Source organism: Caretta caretta, chromosome 9 (assembly GCF_965140235.1).
Source record: "Caretta caretta isolate rCarCar2 chromosome 9, rCarCar1.hap1, whole genome shotgun sequence".
Lineage (NCBI taxonomy): Eukaryota > Metazoa > Chordata > Testudines > Cheloniidae > Caretta > Caretta caretta.
The window spans coordinates 42,662,457-42,688,190 of NC_134214.1; the positions used below are offsets into that span (position 1 = coordinate 42,662,457).

The 25,734-nt window shown below is 38.2% G+C and overlaps 1 protein-coding gene across 4 annotated transcripts in view; it reads left to right on the forward strand.

Annotated features, from left to right (window-relative positions):
- CAB39 (calcium binding protein 39) overlaps positions 1-24,059 on the forward strand; it is a 67,336-nt gene extending 43,277 nt beyond the window's left edge. For all 4 annotated transcript variants that reach the window (XM_048863856.2, XM_048863858.2, XM_048863855.2 and 1 more), the window contains 7 exons: positions 7,093-7,257; positions 11,654-11,772; positions 14,554-14,722; positions 15,499-15,558; positions 16,246-16,311; positions 19,479-19,622; positions 21,475-24,059. In XM_048863856.2, the coding sequence (XP_048719813.1) occupies positions 7,093-7,257; positions 11,654-11,772; positions 14,554-14,722; positions 15,499-15,558; positions 16,246-16,311; positions 19,479-19,622; positions 21,475-21,663 (912 nt within the window). In that variant the 3' untranslated portion in view covers positions 21,664-24,059. The remainder of the gene's footprint in view (positions 1-7,092; positions 7,258-11,653; positions 11,773-14,553; positions 14,723-15,498; positions 15,559-16,245; positions 16,312-19,478; positions 19,623-21,474) is intronic.
- Positions 24,060-25,734: the final 1,675 nt, after the last annotated feature.

Genomic DNA, 25,734 nt, shown 5'->3' on the forward strand with positions numbered 1-25,734 from the left:
TGATGTGGTGTGCTTTTTTTGTTTTAATAACCTTTTATCACAAAGTTCAGTTTGTCTGGGTGGCAAAAGGGACTGGAGGACTGTCTGTGACTTTGTGGTAAGAGTGGTATAGTGATTTAGGAGTTCACATTGGTTACTGGCTTGGTGAAATTTAATTACAGAACATACCATCAGTAACATCTGATGAAGTGAGCTGTAGCTCACGAAAGCTCATGCTCAAATAAATTGGTTAGTCTCTAAGGTGCCACAAGTACTCCTTTTCTTTTTGCGAATACAGACTAACACGGCTGTTCCTCTGAAACCCATCAGTTTATGGTGTCTACTCTTTTTTTTCTTCTGACAGTCAGCCCTGAGATAGGCACTCATAGTAGTGAGCCACTCCAGACAGCGTGACAGCTTCTATTCAGGGATCCTTTAGTATCCTTTATCCAGACTTTAGTCAGTCCCAGTGTTCAGTTTCTGTTTTGCTAATTTGTCACAAACACCAATAGTGCATACTGATATGATCCTGAGCAAGCTGTATCAAACTTGAGTTGCTATGTCTTGGGCTTGTGATAGACTATGCTAAAGGTTTGTGTCTGCAGCAGGCAGATAGATTAACATAGGAGCCCTAACACAAATGGCACAAAATACTCAAAACAAAAAAACCCTTCAGCTACATCTACATCTTCTCAGCCATCTGTGTCCTCCAAGCCACAGTTTTGATGGCTTGGTAAAGAGTCTCAATCATCCAGTCAATAAGATTTTACAGCTGCAACACCTTACCTTACCTCCCTTCCACCTTTTGGATGCCACCTCTCCTATTTTTAGGCTGCATGGAAGAACATAACATTGGACAAATAGGTTTGGGAAGGCATAACATCTGGTTATGCTGTCTATTTCAAATCTGTCCCTTCTGCCCATTCTCCCTCAGAAAGAATAGAGGGTGGAGGACAATTTTGGACCTCAAGTCTCTAAACAGGTATGTAAAATAGAGGAAATTCAGGATGGTGACCCATGCAGCGATAATTTCCTCTTTAGAATTAGGAGGTTGGTGTACGACCCTCAAGCTACAAGATGCATATTTTTATGTCACTATTCACCCTTCACTCAAGAGGTTTCTTAGTTTTCTAATGAACGATGAACACTATCATTCTGCCCGAGGGTATTCTCATCGATTCTGGCGGTAGTTGCTGCCCTCCTAGGTCTTTTGGATATAATCAGTTGCCCATATCTGTATAATTGGTTGATTGGGGTAGATCGTATCAGGAAGTGTTGATGTCAGTAATGGTGGTGTGTGGTCTGTTTCACAACCTGGGCCTTCATATCAATCTTGAAAAGTCTATTTGACTCCACTACAACTTTTAGACATCCCATAGACAGAGTAAAGACATCAACTTTTAAGGGCTTGTCTACACTGCACAGTTTTGGTACAACCATACTAGCAGCTCTAGTTTAGAAACGTTAATTACCCTTAGCAAAATAAGGTATATCAATATAATCACCTTTATACCAGCATAACTGCATCCACATTAGTCTAAATAGACTTTAAGGTCAGAAGGGACCATCATGATCATCTAGTCTAGGGGCTCTCAAACATCATTGCACTGTGTGACCCCCTTCTGACAATAAAAATTACTACACAACCCCAGGAGGGGGGACCGAAGCCTGAGCTTGCCCAAGCCCTGCTGCCCTAGGCGAGGAGGCCAAAGCTGAAGCCCAAGGGCTTCAGCCCCAGGCAGCGGGTGGGTGGGGCGGTCCTGTAACCTGAGCTACACAACCCAGAGCTGAAGTCCTTAGGCTTCAGCCCCAGGTGGTGGGGCTTGGGCTTCAGCTTTAGCCCCGGGTCCCAGCAAGTCTAATGCCAGCCCTGGCGACCTTATTACAACAGAGTCGTGACCCACTCTGGGGTCCTGACCCACAGTTTGGGAACCGCTGATCTAGTCGGACCACCTGCAAATTGCAGGCCACAGAACTTCACCTATCCACTCCTGTAATAGACCCCTAACCTCTGGCTGAGTTACTGAAGTCCTCAAATCACGGTTTAAATGCTTCAAGTTACAGAGAATCCACCATTTACACTAGTTTAAACCTACAAGTGACTTGTGCCCCATGCAGCAGAGGAAGGTGAAAAACACCCAGGATCTCTGCCAATCTGATCCGGGGGAAATTCCTTCTTGACCGCAAATATAGAGATCAGTTAGAGTGACCCTGAGCATGTGGTCAAGTCCCACCAGCCACACACCTATGCAAAAATTCTCTGTAGTAACTTAGAGACTTCCCCATCTAGTGTCCCATCACCAGCCATTCGAGATACACACTGCTAGCAGTCACAGATTGACTACATGCCATTGTAGGCAGTCTCATCATACCATCCCCTTCATAAATTTATCAAGCTCAGTCTTGAAGCCAGTTAGGTTTTTTGCCCTCACTGTTCCCTTTGGAAAGCTGTTCCAGAACTTCACTCATCTGATGGTTAGAAACTTTCACCTAATTTCAAGCCAAAACTTGTTGGATATAAACTGGCCATCATTTGTTCTTGTGTCCAAATTGGCACTTAACTTAAATAACTCCTGTCCCTCCCTGGTATTTATCCCTCTGATGTATTTATAGAGAGCAATCATATCTCCCTCAGCCTTCTTTTAGTTAGAACTTTAGTTAGTTAGAACAAGACAAGCTCGAAGTCGTCTCCCATAAGGTAGGTTTTTCCAAGTAGCCCTTCTCTGCACCTGTTCCAGTTTGAGTTCATCTTTCTTAAACGTGGGAGACCAGAACTGCTCACTATATTCTAGATGGGGTCTCACCAGTGCCTTGTATAATGGTACTAACACTTTTCTGTCTCTACTGGAAATACCTCCCCTAATGCATCCTCGGACTGCATTAGCTTTTTTCATAGCCACATCATATGGCAATTCAGTCATCCTGTGATGAACACCAATATACCCAGGTCTTTCACGTGCACTGTCACTTCTAGCGGACGAGTCCCAAGCTTATAGCAGAAATTCTTATTAGTGAAAATAGAAAGGTCATGCAGGGTAGAGACTATTAAATTTCATCCCATTTCTATTACTCCAGTTTAGAAGGTCTTGCAGATCATCTTGTATGATATTCTAGTCCTCCTCCATATTGGCAATACTTCCCAACTTTGTGTCATCCACAAATTTTATTAGCATGCTCCCAAATTTTGTGCCAAGTTCAGTAATAAAAACGTTAAATAAGATTGGTCTCAAGACTGATCCCTGAGTAACTCCACTAGTAACTGCCCTGCAGCCTACAGTTCACCTCTCAGTATGACCTGTTGTAGTCTCCCCTTGTCAAGGTTCCTCCCCCACTCTGAACTCTAGGGTACAGATGTGGGGACATGCATGAAAACCTCCTAAGCTTACTTTCACCAGCTTAGGTTAAAACTTCCCCAAGGTACAAATTAATTTTATCCTTTGTCCCTGGATCTCCACTGCCACCACCAAACTCTAACTGGGTTTACTGGGAAATGTAGTTTGTACACGTCTTTCCCCCCAAAATCCTCCCAACTCTTGCACCTCACTTCCTGGGAAAGGTTTGGTAAAAATCCTCACCAATTTGCATAGGTGACCACAGACCCAAACCCTTGGATCTGAGAACAATGAAAAAGCGTTCAGTTTTCTTACAAGAAGACTTTTTTAATAGAAGTAAAGAAATCCCCTCTGTAAAATCAGGATGGAAGATACCTTACAGGGTAATTAGATTCAAAACGTAGAGAATCCCTCTAGGCAGAACCTTAAGTTACAAAAAAGACACACAGACAGGAATAGTCATTCTATTCAGCACAGTTCCTTTCTCAGCCATTTAAAGAAATCATAATCTAACACATACCTAGCTAGATTACTTACTAAAAGTTCTAAGACTCCATTCCTGGTCTATCCCCGGCAAAAGCAGCATACCGACAGACACAGACCCTTTGTTTCTCTCCCTCCTCCCAGCTTTTGAAAGTATCTTGTCTCCTCATTGGTCGTTTTGGTCAGGTGCCAGTGAGGTTACCTTTAGCTTCTTAACCCTTTACAGGTGAGAGGATTTTTCCTCTGGCCAGGAGGGATTTTAAAGGGGTTTACCCTTCCCTTTATATTTATGACACCCTTCTAACCACTTTTTTATGCACCTTTCAGTTCTTATATTAATCCCCATCTTCTCCAATTTAACTAATAATTTCCCATGTGGATCTGTATCAGATGCCTTATTGAAATCCAGGTAGATTATATCTACTGCATTTCCTATGTCTGAAAAGATCAGTTTACTAGAGAGTTGTACTGCTTTAAATATGTCTATTTCTCTATAGATATAATTCTGGTGATACAAGAGCTGTGTGTAAGACTGTCCCGAATTTTCCCTCACTCCCTAAAACAGCTCCAGTCTGCAAGCAAATGCAATCGTGTTTTCCCTCTGACTGGTGAGCAGCAAGGTCTGGAATTTGTTGGTCTGACTGTTTGACTCAAGATCATCATTAAATATGCTGTAACCTAGAGAAGGCTCTCCTTAGAACACTGAGAACTACAATTGACTGTAGTACATTGATGAAGAGGTAACTTACCTTGTGCAGTAACTGGAGTTCAAGATGTGTCCCCCTGTGCATGCTCCACTTCAGATGCGCCTGCACCTTTGATCAGAGATTTTTGGTAGCAGCGTCTGTTCGGCCCACACATGTGCTCCACACATCTTTATGCACTGCACCAAGGCTATATAGGGCTGCGCAGGTGAACTGGCCTTAGCTCCTTCTCCACTGCAAAGTCCCATAAGGGACACATTGAAGCACAGCAGGAGGGCAGGCAGTGGAGCACCCACAAAGACATGAATATCAAAGAAGTCAAGTTACTGCAGAGGTGAGTAACCACTCCTTTGAGTAGTGTCACTGTGGGTGCTTCACATTAGGTGACTCCTGAACAGTACCCACCTCAGAAGGCGGAAGATTCGGAGCAGCGTTCAATATGGAAGAGAGAACTGCATTTCTTGCAGCAGCATCTGATCTTGCCACAGCTACCAATACATAACTAGCAAAAGCATGAACAGAGAACCAAATTGGCACTCTACAGATGTGTGCTATTGATATACCCTTAAGTAAGGTTATAGATGCAGACAGTGCTATTGTAGAATGCTGTTACTCTCAAAACCCGAGTTCCGTTGTAACAGATCTAAATACAACTGGAGATGTCCTCTAATTTTTGTTTCAAAATTACTGAACCCTTGTTTCTGTCTGCAATGGATACAAATAGTGTAGGAGAGCTTCTAAATTGGTTGTTCCGATCTAGGCAAAAGGCTAATGCCCTCTTGACACCTAGGAAATGGAATATGGCTTCTTGACTAGTACATTGTGGTTTTTTTGGAGAGGGTGGCAAAGAAGAGATGAATGGTTTGATTTACATGAAATTCTCAGGACACCTTAGCTAAAAACCTTGGATAGGCCCACAGCCACACTTACTCTGTGGTGAATACTACAAATGCAGGGGTCTGACATTAAAGTCCCCAGTTCTCCACTTCTAGCCTCCAATTCTCAAACCCTTTGGGTAGAAGTGATACCTATCCAGAAGGCTGTCTGCACTGATAAATCTATTAAAGGCCATGTAGCTAGTGGCTCAAAAGGAAGTATCATAAGGCAATTAAGGACTAGGTTCATGTCCCAGCTAGGAGTAGGATCTCTGATCTGTGGGAAGCGATTTGACAAACCTCTTCGGAATCTTGCCATAGTTGTGTGAAGGAAGAGTGGAAAAACCTCGTATGGGTGTGTGAAGAGCTGTTATGGCCACTAAGTGAACCCTAATGAAATTCGTAGAAAGACCCAATGTTTTCAATTCCAACAAGTAATCCAGTACCATAGGAAGAGGAGAGTGAGTCAGCGAAATCTGATGACTGCTACACCAAAGATAATATTGTTTCCATTTCTGGAGATATTTCTTGTAGATTCTTTTCTATTATTTCATAAAATGTGTTGTACCTCTGACAAACAAGATATCTATAGTCCTGACAACTGTTGAGGAACCACGCTTGGAGCCTTAGAATATGTAGGTTGGGGTGACCTGTTCGACTGGCATCTTGAATCAGTAAAAGAGGACTGATCAGAAGACACCACAGAGGGCAAGAAGAGAATCTGATTAGATAGGGATACCAAACTCGTCTCGGCCATGTTGGTGCAATCAATAGTACTCTGTCCAACTCTTGATCTTGTTGAGAACCTTTAACAGTAATGGTGTCAGTGGATACACATACAAAAGACCCTTCATCCAGGAGATGAGAAAAGCAACTTCTAGGGATTGGGGTCGAGAACCCTTCTTGAACAATACCTGATGCATTTTGGTCAGGTCCGTCCACCACTTGAGTGACTGTATAACCCACTGTAGAACAGACAGTAACCTGCCTATCCTACTTTTGCTTGGTTTGTAAACCATTCAAAACCATCCCTGTAGACCTTGGAGATGTAATCTGGCATGTTGCACTACAAAGACACAAGCTGACATATGTCCCGGCAATTGAAGACATCTCTGTTACCTGAATATTAGTGATGAGATTTGCTAGTGCAAGAAATCTACTGGAAGGAAAGCACACTCTGCTTCTTCAGACTTGTATCAACTGAAATGGAAAAGTTCTTTTCATATTGACTGATATGGAAGCCTAACAGCATAAAAGAGACTCGATAGGCACACAGTTTGTAGAAATATATTTACCTGAGCAATTTGTTAGTGATGGGAGTGTTTCCAGGTAATGTTTTCTGGGTTGATCACATGCACGAATCCATTTTACAGATTGGGAACAATTTGGCGGCTCTTTATCTTCTCTTTATTATTACTGAAATGGTTTCTGTAAGTGCAAGATTGAGAGGATGAGAAAAGGGAAGATGTTTTCATAATTTACTGTATTGTCAACTGAGTCTCTTGCATCTTGCCTCTAGGTCAGATTAGTTATATATGTACCAAATAATAGTTTTAATCCCCAGAGTCTCAGGATTTTTTACAGGTGATGTTGTGATTTTTTTCTTTTAAATGAAAGTTTGCAGTTGATCAGAACAAAACACTGTGAGGTTTACAAAGACAAGCAGAATTCTTTTAGCTTTGAAAGTCACTGTATCTACTCTTTATTTTGTTTCTTCAGGCCACTGAAGAGGTTTCGAAAAATCTGGTTGCCATGAAGGAAATATTATATGGCACAAATGAAAAAGAGCCACAAACAGAAGCTGTGGCACAGCTTGCTCAAGAACTGTACAACAGTGGTCTTCTTAGCACCCTAGTAGCTGACTTACAACTCATTGATTTTGAGGTAAGAAATTAGTTACAAAACTTCATGAGCCACACACATGGTAAGCTGCATTCTGACCATCGGAATTCCTATTTAATTTGAGTAAGAGGTTCACTTCCTATCTACGCAATTTTATTTTTTCAATGCTGCTAATGATCGCAATTGTATTTTAAGATTTAATTAGGAAACATTGCTATGAACTACTTGGTAAATTAACCAGATGCATGAGATTAACTTTCTATGAGTTTGGAAGGATAGATCACATAAAAATGAAAAGTAGATGAATAGCTCAAATCTTTATCTCAAAACTCTAATAGAGGTGTTTCTTAATCTTTAATGTAATTTAATTGCTGTGTGAGAGAGAGATTAAAATCCTAGATAGTATTAATGCCATAATGCCCATAGTCTTATTTAAATCTCTTTTGAGTTATTACAGTATAATACCGAGTCACATGACTATTCTTCTTTATCCTTTCATTAAAAAGTTTCCATTAATGCTGTCACTAATTAGCCATTTTTAAAATCTTTAATACTCCTCTCCCTATAGGAAACAAAAGCATATTTTTTTTACATTCTCCCTAATCATTTTTCTGTTCAGACAGGAAAGTCAGATTTTATTGATCACTCCAAAATATAAACATTAATTTTATCTTTTTGTAAGTTTTTATTTGTTGCTCAGCACTATATATTTGAGCACTTCATACACAATAATTAATGTCCCTTCACAACACCACTCTGAGGTGTGGAAGTAGTATCATCATCCTCATTTTATGGCTGGGGAACTGAGGCACAGTCCAATTTAGGGCTTGTCTATGTGGTAGCGCAGTGTGGACTATGGGATCTGAATTGTAGAGTGCACTAATTTGTTGTGCTCTGACTGCTCCGTGTAGAGCATTCTGGCGACACACCGACACCCCTCTACTATGTAGACAAGCTCATAGTAACTTTCCTTCAAGTTGCATAAGACGTCTATGGCAGAGCTAGCAACAGAGCCCAGAACTCTAGTGTCTTGACTATGCTATCCTGCTCATTAAAGTTGCTATAAAATTGTACTGTTCAGAAAAAAAGTTGGCCAGGAAGCAAACACAACAGTCTAAAGCGATGTTGTTGTGTTACATTCCAGAATTAAGTTAACTTTCTTCCCCAAACCCCAGAATATTGTTTGATTCTGTTACCGTTTGGTCCTTTAAATCTGACATACGCTGAATTTCCTATAAAGTACATTCCAGAGTAGATTCATCCATACATGTCTCTAGATAACAAAAACCCAAGGAAATTCAGAGTGAAAGCAATTGAGGTGGTCCCTGGTTATTGAGGGAAAGATCTTGAGAAATCCCATCTAGATTCTGCTGACTTTTAAGATCTTTACCAGTCCAGTTTTTAGTCTTTCTGGTTATTCGGAAAGCAGTCTTCTGGTGATGGACAATGGTTGTGTACAAATTGTTTTTATTAGATCTGTAATGGCATGGGATTGCGTAGGATTGTTCTGTATTAGAGGTAGCTATATGTTTCAGTCTGCGGGGGCTGCTGATTGTTGGTAATAGCCTCCTATTTTTGGACTCCCAACTGTTCTGTTACTTGAGAAGGATGCAGCTTTTCCTTGCTGAGATAAATATTAGAGAGACAAGGTGGGTGAAATGATATTTTTTTATTGGACCAACTTTTGTTGGTGAGAGAGACACAAGCTTTCCAGAGCTCTTTTTCAGGTCATGTTAAGAGCCACTCATGTTGGTCTACAGCTGTGGTTCTCAAACTTTTGTATTGGTGACCCCTTCCACATAGCAAACCCCTGAGTGTGACCTCCCTTTCAATTAAAACACTTTAAAATATATTTAACACCATTATAAATGCAGGAGGCAAAGTGGAGTTTGGGGTGGAGGCTGACAGCTCACAACCCCCCATGTAATAACCTTGCGACCCCCTGAGAGGTCCCGACCCCCAGTTTGAGAATCCCTGGACTATAGCAATGCTCTTTAATGCAGAATGTGGCAATATGCTTACCTAATGTTGTGGGCTGATGTCAGCACACCTGTGCTTCACCACCTGCACTAACTTTCCATCAATTACTGAGCACAATTCAAGGTCTTGGTTTTAGTCTCTTAAGCTGTGCGCGGCTTGGACCTTACTATTTTTTGAGACAACTATATCCAGAGCTGAAAACAGATGAGAAATTTTTTGCTGATGTTTCTTTGCTCCTTCTGGTGGTATGACAGAACCTGAAGTCGTTTGTGCATGGATTAGTGCACATTTTTGACTAAGTATTTGTTTGACTGTGGCTTGTTCCTGGGAGAGTTATCTTTATAAATTGGGATGATAGAGAGGGATTTTTTTTTTGACTGTTGCGCTCTGTCTACACTGTATTTGACTCTAAATACCACGGTGGTGGGACCCCTAACGTAAATAAAATTATTTTAGGTCCTCATTAAGAAATTCCCCTGAAACATCCAATCCTTATTCTAATATTAACATTTGTTTGGAATTATGTCTATATGTAGAAATGTTTTTTCACGTAAGGCAATCAACAAAACTGTTCAAAGAGCAATAATATGTCAGTCAGTTTCCTGCTGACTTGTATTAAAGTATCTGTCGGTGGGAGTAATTGCATCCTTTGAAAAGTTTTTTTAAAAAGACAGAAAAACAAAACAAAACCTTTTGGCATCAGGGGGATAGAATCCAACAGTCCTGGCACACTTTTACTCTTCACCTCTAGGAATCATGACTGTTGGCATGAGAATTCGTATGTGTCCTTGTTAAATAGACCCTTACATCACTTGGACGTAATAGATGCTTCTAACAATAACTCAATTTGGATTTACTGTGTACCGTCACCAGCTCAATTATATGAATAAAGAGGGGGAGCTGTTGCTGGCGGTAAATAGGGGGAATAATGAGATTCTGGGCAAAATTGTCAGTGTTAGTGGATGAGACTTGATGGCTATATTTCTCAAAACACTGCTCTACTCATTACCAGAACAAAGGGTTCTGATGCTGCTTTGGGCAGGCTTTCAATAGAATTATAAATCAGAAAACAAGCATTTACAAAACAAACTAACACTTATATCCTGACAACAATACTGCAGCAAACTCTCCAGGCTAATTAACAAACAAAAATGTCATCTTTTAAAGACTGTGATCTTTCTGGGTTTTTCTAAAAAATGGATTTATTTTCTACTCATGGAGCATCCATGGCCACAGCTATCAGGAGTCCAATACTATAATTAAAACAAATCTAAAATAATAAGCTATAGTTCTGTCATATCTGTCGGAAGCCTCCATAAAGTGTAAGGTGTGTTTCTTTAGCTTAAAGCTTGCTACACACTGATTCAGATGTTGCCAGGATAAGTTCATTCTGCAAACAAAGATCATCAATAATGGTTTGCTTCTGGTCTCAGATTATAAAATTCAAGTAACCATGATTAAGAGTTACTTAACAGATCTTTACTGCCCGGTCAGGACCTGTAGCTAGATCCTGTTCTGCCCAAGATGGTAACCAGCTCCTTGAGCGGCATATAGAAACAAATAACTCCAAGTCCTCTTCAAGGGTAATTCGAAGTAGTGTTTACACACACTGTTAGGCACTCCTGCTAACTGGCCCAAAGTAACGATGAACTGAATATGATTCCAAAGATACAAACAATACTGGCAAATGGGTGATATGTGGATCCAATATAGGTTGCATGCAGAGCTCCTGTCATTCTTTCCAGTGCTTGCTGCTACCAACCAGCTTCATTTAATCTAATCTAGGTTGAATTTGAGCATTTTGCTCTTACCCATATCCAAACGTTTATCAAGTATTGAGAAAACTGTGGGGGGTGGGGGAACCCTGTGGTATCCTAGATCGTACGATATGAGGAATATGCCTTTATGTTATGCTTACCTTTGACTTTAATAATGATTGTTATTGTTTTCCATCATAAAATGAAAACACACAATAAAAAAATTGTACATTATAGTGCAGTCTGCATGTTGTTGGTATTGCAGCCCAAGATGTGTCTCAGTCTTCCCTAGTAGAAGGACCTGCACACATGCACATTGAAAATCAGAGGTGACAGAGTGGAACATGGAAGAATTCCATCTTACTCAGGGCTATGGCATTGTTAAAAATGGCCATAGTATTCACAAAATTTTGGTACAAAATGAATCCAGAAAAACTCAAGGAATATCAGATGAAATATAAAAGGGTTTTTATTGTTTTAAATATTATCAGTAGGTTATTCAAGCTATCCGAATGTAAGTTGATACAATGATGTATTGAATGCTGTGACACATTTGAAATAGGTGTAGAAAAACGAAGAATTTGGGGAACTTTTTTGTTAAATGGTCATGTTTATGTTTATGTATATTAATGTATGTATTAACTCTTGCGATACATTCTTGTACTAAATGTTATATGCTTAATTGGTTACTTTTTTGACAGGGCAAAAAAGATGTTGCTCAAATTTTCAACAACATTCTCAGAAGGCAAATTGGTACAAGAACTCCCACAGTGGAATACATCTGCACTCAGCAAAATATATTGTTCATGTTATTAAAAGGGTATGTACAGTATTCGGTGTAAATAGTTTTATACGAAGTATTGGAGTGTTTTTTTCAGGTAAAAGTAGGATAGTGAGTGGTGAAATGTCCCTTCTTCCTTTGCAATTTATTTAAATAATTTTGCCACAGGGCCTGTAACTTCCCTTGAAGTAACTTAAGTTAAATGGCTAATTTAAGCAATAGAATATCAAAATATGAATCCTTTAATGTGAAGGGTGGCAGGGTGAGAATTGAGAACTAAAACTGCGCTAAAAACATTCTTGTTGGGGTAATGTAACAATAAAATCTGTTCCTCTTCACTGAAATTACTTCATTGTCCAAAGTTTAAGCTGTTATTCCTGATCTTAGTTATTTACCAATTGTTTGAATGATTGTTCTAACCTCTGGCTAAATGAACTTGCTGTCCCATCCTCTGAGTTACTGTGTGGCTCCTGCTTCATAGCTAGTGGGTAAAACAACTACAGAGATATCAACCAGCTCCAACTTGTCTAGATTACTATATGCCAGATTGCTGTTTCCACCTCTATTCTTGTATTACCTGCATTGTTACATCATAGAATCGTGCCACATCAGCTATGCTCTAGCAAGTCTGCAGCTGCATACCAAAATAGAGGTGCTCTTGAAAACAGAAATTTAAGTGAAAGGCTTGTTTCTTAAATTAGGGAACAAACATCCCCCCCACCTCAAAATGGACTATTTACATTTCTATTATTCTGTGGCATGAATAACAGAAAATATTAGAGGTTGCAATCCCATTTTATCATTTTGGGGTAGGAAAGTTCACTAATGACTTAAATAAAACCATTTTTAAAATGTTAACATTTCAAACACTAATTTTGTATTGGTAGCTGTAGCATGTACACTGATGGATATTGTTCAAGTAAGCTCTCGTACATCATGATGTACAGTATACTCCTGATTATCCAGATAGACTGAGGGACACTGATTTTATTTGGATAATTGGGAGTTCGGATAATCAGGAGAGCAGGACCCATTCAGCCATTGAGCAGTGGGGTGCCCTCCCCTACAACTGGGAGCTCCTCCACAACTGGGGGCTTGTCTTGCTCTTCACAGTACTGCTCTATTTTACAAACCTCCACGTTATCTGGATCCCTTCCTTGTCCCCTAGCATGCTCGGGGGACAAGAAAGGGATTTGGATAACATGGAGGTTTGGGTAAATGGGGGTATACTGTAGCTGTACTCAAATACTACAGTGATTGGCATGGTATAAGAATCTATAGAAAAGATAAAGAATTAGATTAAATAGTTAATCCCTTGGAATAGTAGTTTGCCACATCATGTTGACAGCAATGAGATGTTAAAATAACAGGTTTTGTTTTCTGGATGCTTAAACAAAAAATCTGCTCTTTAGTTTTTCCTTAAAGTTTTTGCATTACATAGTAATTAGAGATGCTGCCAAGTCTGAAACCTACGAAATGTGTGATGTCATGTTTGTCACATTGTCTCTTCATTCTCTTTATCTGTGCTACTTGTCTGAGCCAGCAGAGTATCGATACGTACAAAATAATTGTTTTACAACGAGAGCAGGAACTTTGCACATTTTAATCCCTGTCTTCCTTATGAACACTAAGAACCCCCTAACAGTTTAGAGGAGCAACAAAATGTGTGCTTTTGTATCTTTGCAATTGTAAAGAAATCCAGTGTTCCACAGTGAACTTTTAACTTTTCCTATGCTTCAGTCTCCTTTTGACAGAACCCAAGATATCTTAAAGAATCAAAGGGCAAGATTAGTATTGTTAACTGTAGTATAATAGTAAGAACAAATTAATTATATTAAATTCTTATACATGCTTTCTCAAAGCGCTTTACAAAGGAAGGCATAGAAACTGAGGCACGGAGAGGTGAAATGACTTGCCCAAACTGTCAGACTGTTCAGTTGCAGAATCTTCTCCTAACTTCAAGTCCAGAATTGTGTTCAGTGGACCACACTGCTGATTTTTAGGACAGCATAACCTAGAACAGCAACCATGAAACATTTTTATGTGTGCATGAGTAAAAATGTTTGAAACAGGTGTTTGTTTATGATTTATAGAGGTACTTACTGATCTCTTGTAAGTCTTGCATATGATGCATCTGGTATAGCCAAATTTACATAATTTTAAGATATTATGATGAATGTGAACCAACCATTAGCAGAAGGAACTAGGCTTTGAAAAGTGTGAAAGGTATATGATCTGCCAGAATCCTGTTGATTTAAATATGTGGAGGTACAAGAGACCCATAGATTTCAGGTGACTTTACTTTCAAATTTTGACAGATTGTACTTGCAGTGCAAATGCTTATTCTTTTGACCACGTGGAACGGTCTGTTTGTTCACTTATGAAGTTCACCTCTTAAAAAGTCATACTTGGTATTCCATATAAAATGAAGTTTGGCAGTATACTGGGAGTTGTGAATTGTCCATACCACTAGAGGGCAAACTTCTGCTGTCCCAACCTGCAGAGCACCTACTGCACACTTAGAAAAGCCTGCTATGAGTCAAGTTCCACCTGCAGTTATGAGACGAGGGTGTTGATTTTGAGTCTGAACATAAAGTTATGTTTGTTATGCTGTCCCATTTTATACAAGTGATTCATACGAGCAATGGATTGATCATCTGATTTTGGTAGTGTTTTGTAGAACATCTGAAAGTGGAATTTAATATTGAAATGTTTAAGTTGACTTGATAACATCATATAGCATATTGTTAATTATATATAAAGTTGCAGTACTACAGTACCACATTTTAAAGGTATTTATATAGACTTCTCATTCTGCAGGTACGAATCTCCAGAAATTGCTCTAAATTGTGGAATAATGTTAAGAGAATGCATTAGACATGAACCACTTGCTAAAATAATCTTGTGGTCAGAACAATTCTATGATTTCTTCAGATATGTGGAAATGTCAACATTTGACATTGCTTCAGATGCGTTCGCCACGTTCAAGGTAACTTGCATACCATATCTAAATAGTTACAATAGCATACATTTCTCCAGCATCTCAAATATATAATCCCAAATGTCAGGTATAAGTCACATATGGAGAGAGAGAACAAAGTTTGTGACATTCTCTGTAAAGGGGCTGGATCAATTGAACATTTCTTCCTTCTAAGCACATGGCGATAAGATATTGCTTCAGATACATGTGCAATGTTCAGGGTAACATTTATTCCAGAATTAAAATTTAATCATTTTACTTAGATTGTAAACTCTTCAGGGCGGGGAGGGACTGTCTTATTGTATAGGGTCCTTGCATGATTTGGGACCTCTAGGTGCTAACACTATACAAATAATGAATAGCATAAGTGGACCCTTTGGTGTTGTAGAGCTCCTCTGGTAGTATAGTGGCTTATGTGTCATCCCTGTTGCAGGAGTAGGCCTGGGTTTCCCTGTGCCCCAGTGATCCAAGCAGCTGTATCAGCCCTTGGAGCTGTTGGAAGCCAGCACAAGTTAAGAGCCTTCAAGTTGCTCTGATTTCTCTATGAGAACCAGAACAGCATATAGCCGACCCCTTCCTAAGTTGTGCTATGAGTTTTCACAACCCAACCAAGGATCTACACCTATATTCCAACTTTTTTTCTTTATTTCCATAGTATATCAAAATCCTTCATTGGATTAATTAAGACAAACTCTTCAGAGGCATCCAGAATGAATATTTATTATTTGAATAAATATTTTTTTTAAAATCCGAAAATATTGCTTAAACATAACATACTTTTTCAGGATTTACTTACGAGACACAAGTTGCTGAGTGCAGAATTTTTGGAACAGCATTATGATAGGGTGAGTACATATATTTAATTCCTCATAACTTTTTGATGTTTGATACAGAATAATTTTCATTTGACTGAAAAAGTTGATACTTTTTCATTTTTTGTGTCGTATTGCTTGGGTTCTTAGTTAAGAATTACCAATGACAGTTTACATATTGCATTCATCAAATTCGGTTTGCATTTTTTTGTGCCATAGTGTTTTTAAAATAGAAATTTGTTTTAAAATTCTCAGCATTTCAACATCAAAAACTTAAACTCAGATTTTGAATAGATCTCGCTTTGTGAAACTGTGTTTTCCACTAGAGGGAGCCCTTTCCCATTTTCTCTGTTGTCTGTATGAAAGCTTTTTTCACAAAGGTATGTGATAGTTTTGCTCCATCTGCTGGCCAATTCTGATATTAATAAAAGCTTAAATCGTTTCATAGTCTACAAAATTGTATTGCTTAAAGAAGCAATTTATTATACCTTCATTATATGGTAGTCCGAATGTTTAAAGTTCCCAAAAGAGCAAAGAAATTAAGCTTCAAAAAAGCTTGTTAGAATTTTAAACACCTGTAATGTAATATTGCAAACCTGGTTTCAGTAGAATTCTAAGTTTTTATTTACATACCTATTAGGGTTCCCCCCAGTTTAATAAATTCATTCAGAAGCAGGGCTTGTGCCACTTGTAAAGTTCCTGATTTTTCTCTCCATTTAGTTCTTCAGTGAGTATGAGAAGTTACTTCATTCAGAAAATTATGTGACAAAAAGGCAGTCACTTAAGGTAAGGTAGTTTTACTTTGAGTGCCCTTTTTTTTCCCCAGGACAGTTACTTCAGTTTCATGGTGAATCGATTTAAATCACAATGGCTTAAATAACTGGTTTGAATCCCAATTTAAAAGAGTAAAAATAGTTGATTTAAATAGCTGTTTTAATAAGATTTTATTTGTGGACTTGCCAAAGAGTTTATTTTCATCACTTGTTAGCATGGTTGAATCAAAGCAATCTGAGGTGCACAACAACACAGGGGCCCCTGTGGCCACATCCTTGCAGCATAGCCCTATCTTCCACTTGGAGTGATGGCGGCAGGGTTAGGGCTGCAGGGGTGGAGCCCAAGGGAAGCATGGACAGCAGGCAGAACCAAAGACTCTGGAGCAGCGGTAGGGGCCCCCATTTCCCCACAGATGTGTCAGTTGGGGCTCCCTTACCTATCCCAGAGGCACAGATTTGATAGCAGCAGGGCTCCCCCAGTACTTACCCCACAAATAGGGATGAATGTATCTGTGTGAGTGATATTTCTTGACTGAAAATTTTGTAGCTAGAGACTACTTGATGTTGACTGTCAGCCAGGTGTCTTCAACCACAGTTCTCCAGTTTGAGGATGCAAGAGAGATCTTTCATTGTTTTTTATGAAGCCTGGCTATTATTCAATCTTCTTATATTGTAGAAACTCCCACAGGCCTAAATGAGATGAGGGCCCATTGTGATAAAACACTGTACAAACACACATGAAGACAGCACATTCACCAAAGAGCTTACGGTCAGGCTTTTGGGTGGAACTGTCCAAGGAATGATTTAGACTGGTCTGCACACAGTTTTTACACTGGTATAATATATATCATCAGGGATGTGATTTTATAAGATATAGATAAAGTAGTACAAGTAAAGCAATGTGATGCCATTACACTGATGTGAACGTTCCTTATACTGGTACAGTTTATCCCCTTTTCTGTGAGAGAATAGCTTTACCAGCATAAGCACTGATTAGTTTTAGACTTATTTCTGCAAAAATACACTTAAATAGATATAATCACTAACCACAGCAACATCAGCATAGATATCTATTGAACATCCGTGCTGGTCAGCTGTGTGATATGTTAATCTTCCATAGGGAAGTATGAGGTTGGAGTGAAGGTATTACACAGTTGTCAGGAATCAGTTACAGTGCATGTTGAAGGTGTATGGGACTTATTTATAGATGGGCGAGTGCAGTGTGTGGGCATTGATATGTTAAAGAAGGACACATTAACTGGACACACATGCTTGCTTCTAAGTGTTTGAGTCAGCATAGGCGCAGGAACTAGGAGTGCCGGGTGTGCTGCAAGTTTTATGTGGGGCCCCAGCTGCTGGCCCTGCACCCGGGACTTTACTCCCTGGCCACCCTCCTGGGGCCCTGCGCCCGGGGCTTGAATCCCTGTCTCTGTTCCTGGGGCCCCATCTGGTGGCTCCACTCCCAGGCTCCTGCTCCCGGCCCTGTGGCTTGGGCTCTGGTCTTGGGGCCCCAGCTGCCAGCCCGCGCCCAGGGCTCCGCTTCTGGTCCTAGACGCAGGGTCCCGGCTGCTCCCTGGTGGCCCCAGCCTTGGCCCCTTAGTCCTGCCCAGGTCCCCTGTTCCTGGAGACACGTCCCTGCTCCCAGCCTCAATTCTGGAGGGTGGGGCGTCATGGACAGGGATAAGTGGGGGCATGAGGTAAAAAGTAAAAACTTCTTTCAGCACCCCAACTATTATGTGTTCCAGTACCATTGTGATTAGGGTGGTTTCCTGTTAAGCAACCATAACTGTTTATTTTTTCTCTTTTGGAATTTTCTTTTCTTTTGTTATTTTTTAACTGTGTATGGTGTTAGTAGATTATAAGAGACAGGTTCCTTTTCCCCCACAATAATGTTATGTATGTTTGCATGGTTGGGTGGTAATTTCAGACTTGGAACATGTATAGAAGGTCAAGTCAGTGTTTTCATTTTGTAATCATTTACTAGACAATTTTTAACATTTTTCAGAGTGGTAAAAAAAACAGATGTAGTAGAAAAGATCAATTTCCGAAGATTAAGTATTCATTGGGAACCTCAAAAGTGCAACAAAGGACTAAAAAGCGGAGTTGGTCCATTTAACCACAAACTAATATAATTGTCATAGTGCTAATTACTGTTTATATTGTTTAATTTTCTTTTTATTTCAGGTTAAAGTTTGCTTTTTTAAAAAGAAAATGTAACTTTTTAAATTAAGATGATGCAAAAATAAGCAAAGACTGTAATCATTAGTGACCACCACCTGAAAAGTACCTACCCAACATCATGCAGGAATGGTAGAGCCATGGATAGAGCCTGGTTCCTCCTATATACCAGTCTCAGTACCTTAACCACAAAACCGTGTTGTACTGTATCAGATTTTATAATTAAAGACTGTTATGTCTGTGTCAGTGCTTTGTAGAGATGGCCATGTAAGGATAATCCTGTTTTACAGATGCCAGAGCCAGGAACACAGATTTGGCCTGATATTTATGCAAAGCAGCATGGCTACATGGATGACTCTTCTTTATAGCTGTTATAGTAGAGATAGTTACTATAACTATAGTTATAGTAGAGACCGAGCTTTTATTACCAGCTCTGGTAGAAATGATCTTGTGCAACCTCTCAGATCCTCTTTTACCTCATCTATAAAATTGGGAGGAAGGATGCCACCTTGACTGTGGATAGCTGACTTATGACATCGAATTATCCATTTCAGATACCAGACTGCTGAGCATAGATATGGTACAGTAGCTAGTTATCACCTAGCAATGACATTTGTTACAGGGGTACTGAGAGCCCCTTCTGCTGACATAGCACTGTCCACATCAGCAATTGTCAGTGAAATTTATGCCGGCCAGAGGGTGTGTTTTTTCATTCCTCTGACCTACAAAGGTTTTACCGACAAAAGTGGTAGTGTAGTCACAGGCTAAGGGGAGACAGAAAAGTAGGCAGTTTTTCAGCCATGCTGAGAGAGAGAGAATGGAAAAAACACCACATCAAAATACCCTGGACTGGGAATCAGGAGACCCAAGAGTTGGTTACACCTCTTTTTTTGACAGACGTCAATTACTCAATGTTCTTCACAACCCCTATGAAAAAATTGTATTTGAACTCATAAGATTTCAGTAATACTTCATTGTTCTGTCACATTTTTCCACCCTTAGTTGCTTGGTGAATTGCTATTGGACAGACACAACTTTACAATTATGACAAAATACATCAGTAAACCTGAAAATCTGAAACTAATGATGAATCTTCTACGAGACAAGAGTCGCAACATTCAGTTTGAGGCCTTTCATGTCTTTAAGGTATGGTATCAAAAATCATAAAACTCATTGAATAGCTTCTGTAGTATGCCTCATTTACACAGGTAGTAAGGTTAGTCAATAATGATGGCAAACCTCAGATCTGTCTGCTCTGAAAAATTACTCGATTGTTTCTTTTGCTGAAAAGTACTTATTCAGGAAATGCTAAATGGTTTTGTATGGTTATTGTTAGCATAACCTTCCTCTTAAATTCTGTATGAATTGAGCATGATGAAGGGGATGAATGCGTGCTATGATTTGTGAGCATAACTCAGCATCATTCTGAGGATTTTAAACAGGTCTGTGTCCTGCTACATGATACTATGGAGGGTACATGTAGTATTTCTAATCAACTAATCAGTTTTGAAAAATCTAAATCACGGGTTGTCTGTTAAAACAAGTTGCCTTTTTGATTAATAGTAGACATAAACTAATGATTAGTAATGGGTTGAGGAGTTAGCTCCATTCAGGAGTAACCCTGCAGAAAGGTTTTAAACCATCTCTAGTCTCTCTAACTATGATGCTAGATATATAAAATCATGCACTTGCTACAGAACTCAATCCTATGAGGTACTGAGTGCCTGCAGCAGGATGTCCAGGCAGCTCCCATTGACATCAGAATTGGGCCCTCAGAGTCTACCTCAATAACATATAAAACTGGTTTTCATTTCAGATTAATCTTCTCAAATATTCCATTTGTTTTTTCATGTGCAGATATTTAGGAGAGAAAACATTCATAATTTTAAACTTGGGCTGTCAATCGCAGTTAACTCAAGTGATTAGTGCAAAACAAATTAACTAGATTTTAAAAAGTCACAATCAGTTTTAATCGCACTGTTAAACAATAATAGAATAACAATTTAAATTTATTATAAATATTTTTGGATGTTCTACATTTTAAACATATTGATTTCAATTACAACACAAATACAAAGTGAACTGTGCTCCCTTTGTTTTTATTACATTTGCACTGTAAAAAAGGTGAACAAAGTCTAGTATTTTTCAGTTCAACTCGTATAAGTACTGTAGTACAATCGTTTTATCATGAAGGTGCAACTTAAAAATGTAGACTTTTTTTTACATAATTGCATTAAAAAGTAAAACTATATAAAGCTTTACAGCCTACAAGTCCACTCAGTCCTACTTCTTGTTCAGCCAATCGCTAAGACAAACAAGTTTGTTTGTTTATGGGAGATACTGCTGCCTACTTATTTACAATGTCACCTGAAAGTGAAAACAGCCGTTTGCATGGCATTGTTGTAGCTGGCATTGCAAGGCATTTATGTTCCAGATATGCTAAACATTCACACGCTCCTTCATGCTTTGACTTGTAGGCTCTAAAGTTTTGTTTTTGAGTGCAGTTATGTAAACAATAATATTATATTAATTATTATATAATTATATTATGTATTGTTATGTAAACAATAATAATTTTACATTTGTAAGTTGCACCTTCACAATAAAGATTGTACTACAGTACTTGTCTGAGGTAAATTCAAAAATAACTATCTTTTTACAGTACAAATATTTGTAATAAAAATAATATAAAGTGAGTGCTGTACACTTTGTATTTTGTGTTGTAATTGAAATCAATATATTTGAAAATGTAGAAAAATATTCAAAAATATTTATAATAAATTTAAATTGGTATTCTATTATTGTTTAACAGTGAGATTAAAACTGTGATTAATTGTGACTATTTTTTTAATCTCGTGACTAATTGCAATTAGTTTTTTAGTCGTTTGACAGCCCTATTTTAAACCATTATCATCTCACTTTTTATTAGCTAAGTGTAATTTTAACTGAGCCTTCTGTTTCCTGTACCTATGCTAAAATCCCTCTTCTTTTGTTGCAGGTGTTTGTAGCCAATCCTAACAAGACACAGCCTATATTAGATATCCTCTTAAAGAACCAGACCAAACTTATTGAGTTCCTCAGCAAGTTTCAGAATGACAGGACCGAGGATGAACAATTTAATGATGAGAAGACCTATTTAGTTAAACAGATCAGGGATTTGAAGAGACCAGCACAGCAAGAAGCTTAATCTCCAACAAACCCCTAAAATATTAAACCCAAATTCAGCATTTGCGGTTAGATATTCAGCATCAGGCACTCTTATCAATTCATGAGGAACATTACTGCTAATCTGCTGTTCAGTGAACGGTTTTTGTTTTTTCTCTCCTTTTTTAGTCCAAGTTGAAAAACATAGCTGCTGCTTTCTTGCACAATGTGGACTTTCTTGATATTTGTGTCATTTCAGAATTCAAAGACACTGCTTGGTTTAGGAGTCCTAGAGAAAGAGATACTAGATTCATGAAAGCAAACATAGATGATAGTTTGGTTTAGGAAAGAAGGTATTAATGTAGTTAAGCAACAGGTTGCATGCTTGCAAATCTGATTAAATCGTATGTTTGCACTTACCTTGTTTGAGATATGAGCACAATGTGACCTGTGCATACATGGCACCATAGTATAAAATTGTATGCCTTGATTAAAAAAAAAAAAAAAGTGCAGTGCTTTACTTGTAATCAAAGGGGAAATGTATCTAAGATGTGAGCTTATTGGGATAAACAGTTGTCTTGCAAATAAACTCAACTTAGCAACTTTTAAAAGAGTGAAATCTTAAGGTTCATAAGGAAAATGTATATAATATGCCTTTCACTGCTTTATAGATTTTTTTTTTTTGACATGATTTTCTGAGAATTGAGTTGTAAACTTGGAAATATGTTCTAAGGGTTTTGTTAATTTTACTTTGAAGATATTTCAAACAGTAGAGCTAGCAGTGACACTTCGCATTTCATTTCAACAATGCTTGCTGGTTTCTTTTGTATATAACTCCTAGGCTGCTCATTTCTTTAAAAATATGATTTAATTTGTACAGCAGAGGAATGTTATTGTATTAGTCTGTAACTATTACTTAATATTGAGTTCTGCAAAATGAATGCTCATATGTAGCTGAATACTTCAGATCATCTGAGAATGCTGATTTAACATTTCTTAAATACTGCAGCATCAAAAGGAAAAAAACAATTTATTTGTATTCACTTATCTAATGGGGTGCCATCAATTAGGTTAGGCTAAAATATAGAACTGGAATCCTTTAATCTGTATTCTTACTGGTTAATATTGGCCTTATTCACTTAAATTAGCGCTGTGTTCTGCAAATGGTCAAGATTATGATAAACTAATATTGATTCCTTTTTCTTCTGGGGAGTCTATAGAGACCACCTTTCCTTTCTTGGAGTAGATATCTCAGTACAATAGTTGTGAAAGTGAATAATTTCCCCTTGACTTCAAGAAAAATAATTTCATAGGTGGCCTACTTGTAACAAAATGATTTAATTTTGTCAAATCCTGTTCTTTAATGCTGCAAACTGTCAGTATTTATAAAAAAAACAAACAAACTGATTTTGCACCATGTTGTCTTTTGTTACTGTGACCATAACAAAAAACATCTACTAAATATATCTAAACAATGTTATTAAAATTATATCTATTCATCTTATAATTATGCTAAAATCACAACCAACGTATGAGTTGGAGTTTGAATGTTCAAATTCTGCATGGCTGAACCTGATTGAGAATGCCATAAAACTTCTCATTGCTTCCTTTCCTCTTACTAATTACAATTATTTTCAATTAGCAAGATGAAAACCCTGATTGACATTTTAGCTAATTTTGAAGCCATTGTGAGGGAAATCAGATAATAGCTCCAGAAAATTGGGTGTTTTCACTCTCGTAATATAAAATGGCTCTTAACATTGTCATTGATCTATTTAAGGTTCTTAATCTGTCCATAGAAAACTGATTCATATTGTCTCTTGGAAAATAGCAAATTAATCTTACTGAAAATGAGAGATCTCTATTTTTAAAATCATTTCTGTAGGCAGGCAAAATTGGCCATTAGATGGTGGTATAGTTCAGCACTAACAGTCTTATATTTTGGTTTATCGTAGTTGAGTGGAAGAAAACATTATTTGCCAAATTATTCTCCATAACACACAAGGCTTCCACTTTAGAAAAATATAGAAATGCTAAAATTTATATATGTAAAGAAGTGAAGAAATTTGGATTGGGGTATTGATTTTTCTCTCTCTGACTGGGGAACAGTGGATATGATAAGTTTTTTAACATATGAAAGCATTTGAATGTTGGCGTTCAAGAAAAAGTTGTATTTAAATTTAAGATCATTTTGACATGCTATTCATATTAAATTCTACTGTACTGGAAGTAATTTCTTCTCATCTGCGTGAAGGCTTAAAGATATTACTAAAAGTTATTTAATGTGAGGTTGTTGTTTTTTTTAAATATTGATGTATACAGTTGTAATTCTACTTCCATGAAAGTATTTCATTTCTCCTGAGGAAAAAATGCATTTCTTACCAGAAAATCTGGCTGGCCCCATAATTTAAATTGAAATAAAATTTTGAAGAAAATCCATTATGTGCTTTATTGTGTTTGAAAATGTCAAGTTTCATGTGGATCTGAATACTCACCTCTGTAGTGCCTTAAAGGAGTACATGCTGCATCACTTCTGAATCATAAGTTTGCAAATGAAATAGAATTACTGAAGGTAGTTAAATCCAAAGCAGACTGTGAAGAGTTGCAAACAGATCTCAAAAAACTAGATGACTGGGCAACAAAATGGCAGATGAAATTCAGTGTTGATACATGCAAAGTAATGCACATTGAAAAACATCATCTCAACTATACATACAAAATGAGGGGGTCTAAATTAGCTATTACCACTCAAGAAAGATTTTGGAGTCGTGGATAGTTCTCTGAAAATGTGCTCTCTCTGTGCAGTGTCAGTCAAAAAAGCTAACAAAATGTTATGAACCATTAGGAAAGAGATAATAAGACAGAAGATATCTAATGTCACAATATAAAGCTATGGTACGCCCACACCTTGATTACTGTCTGCCATGTTGGTTACCCCATCTCAAAATATATATATATATATATATATATAAGAAATGTAAAAGGTACAGAGAAGGGGGTATGGAACAGCTTCCGTATGAGGAGAGATTAAAAAGACTGGTACAATTCAGCTTGGAAAAGAGACAACTAAGGGAGGATATGACAGAGGTCTACAAAATCATGACTGGTGTGGAAAAAGTGAATAAGGAAGTGTTATTTAATCCTTCTCATAGCACAAGAACCAGGCATCACCCAATGAAATTAATAAACTTAAAACAAACAGAAGGAAGTATACTTCACAAAATGCACAGACAACGAGTTGAACTCGTTACCAGGGGATGTTGTGAAGGCTAAAACTGTCTCTAATCCTTTTGAATCCAAGTTAAGTTCATGGAGGATAGGTCCATCAAAGGCTGTTACCTAAGATGGTCAGGGAGGTAACCCCATGATCTGGGTGCCCCTGAGCCTCTGATTGCCAGATGCTGGGGCTGGACAGAGAGAGAGAGGATGGATCACTTGAAAATTGCCCTGTTTTGCGCAATCCCTTTGAAGCATCTGGCAGTTTGCACTGTCTAAAGACAAGATACTGGGCTAGTTAGACCATTGGTCTGACCCAATATGGCCGTTTTTATGATCCGTTCTTATAAAAGAATGATCCTAAATGGCACTTTCAAAGCCACTCTTGAGAAAGGTGCAAAGGAGTGCTGCACAAAAAACACAATAACTGCTTCGCATTAGCAAATGGTGGCCTGGTTTCTCTGATACTTTGATTGTTTGTTTGTTTCAATTTTAGGGCCTGATCTAAAGCCCACTGAAGTCAATGGGGGTCTCAGGCTTTGAACCAGGCCTTTAGTGTTTCTTTCAGCATTGAGTTAACAATTATACGACATATTTGGGGATTGCCTTGTGACAATTTAGGGTTTATTTCCACTGACCTCATCACTTCTTATTCCTAGTTGGTTCTTTGGTTTTTGTAGTCTCTATACTTAAACATTTTTTGCCTTTGATTATGTCCATTTTTCATGCCTACCACTACCAGCTAGAGGAGGCTGACTTGCCAGTCTACTAAATCAATGCAATACAAATAAAAACTGCAGGGTTTTTGATGCAGATATATATAGCTATTCTCTTTAATTATTGGAAAATCTATTTTTACATTGTTTGTTTTTTTCCATGTGCAGCATATTCATATCAC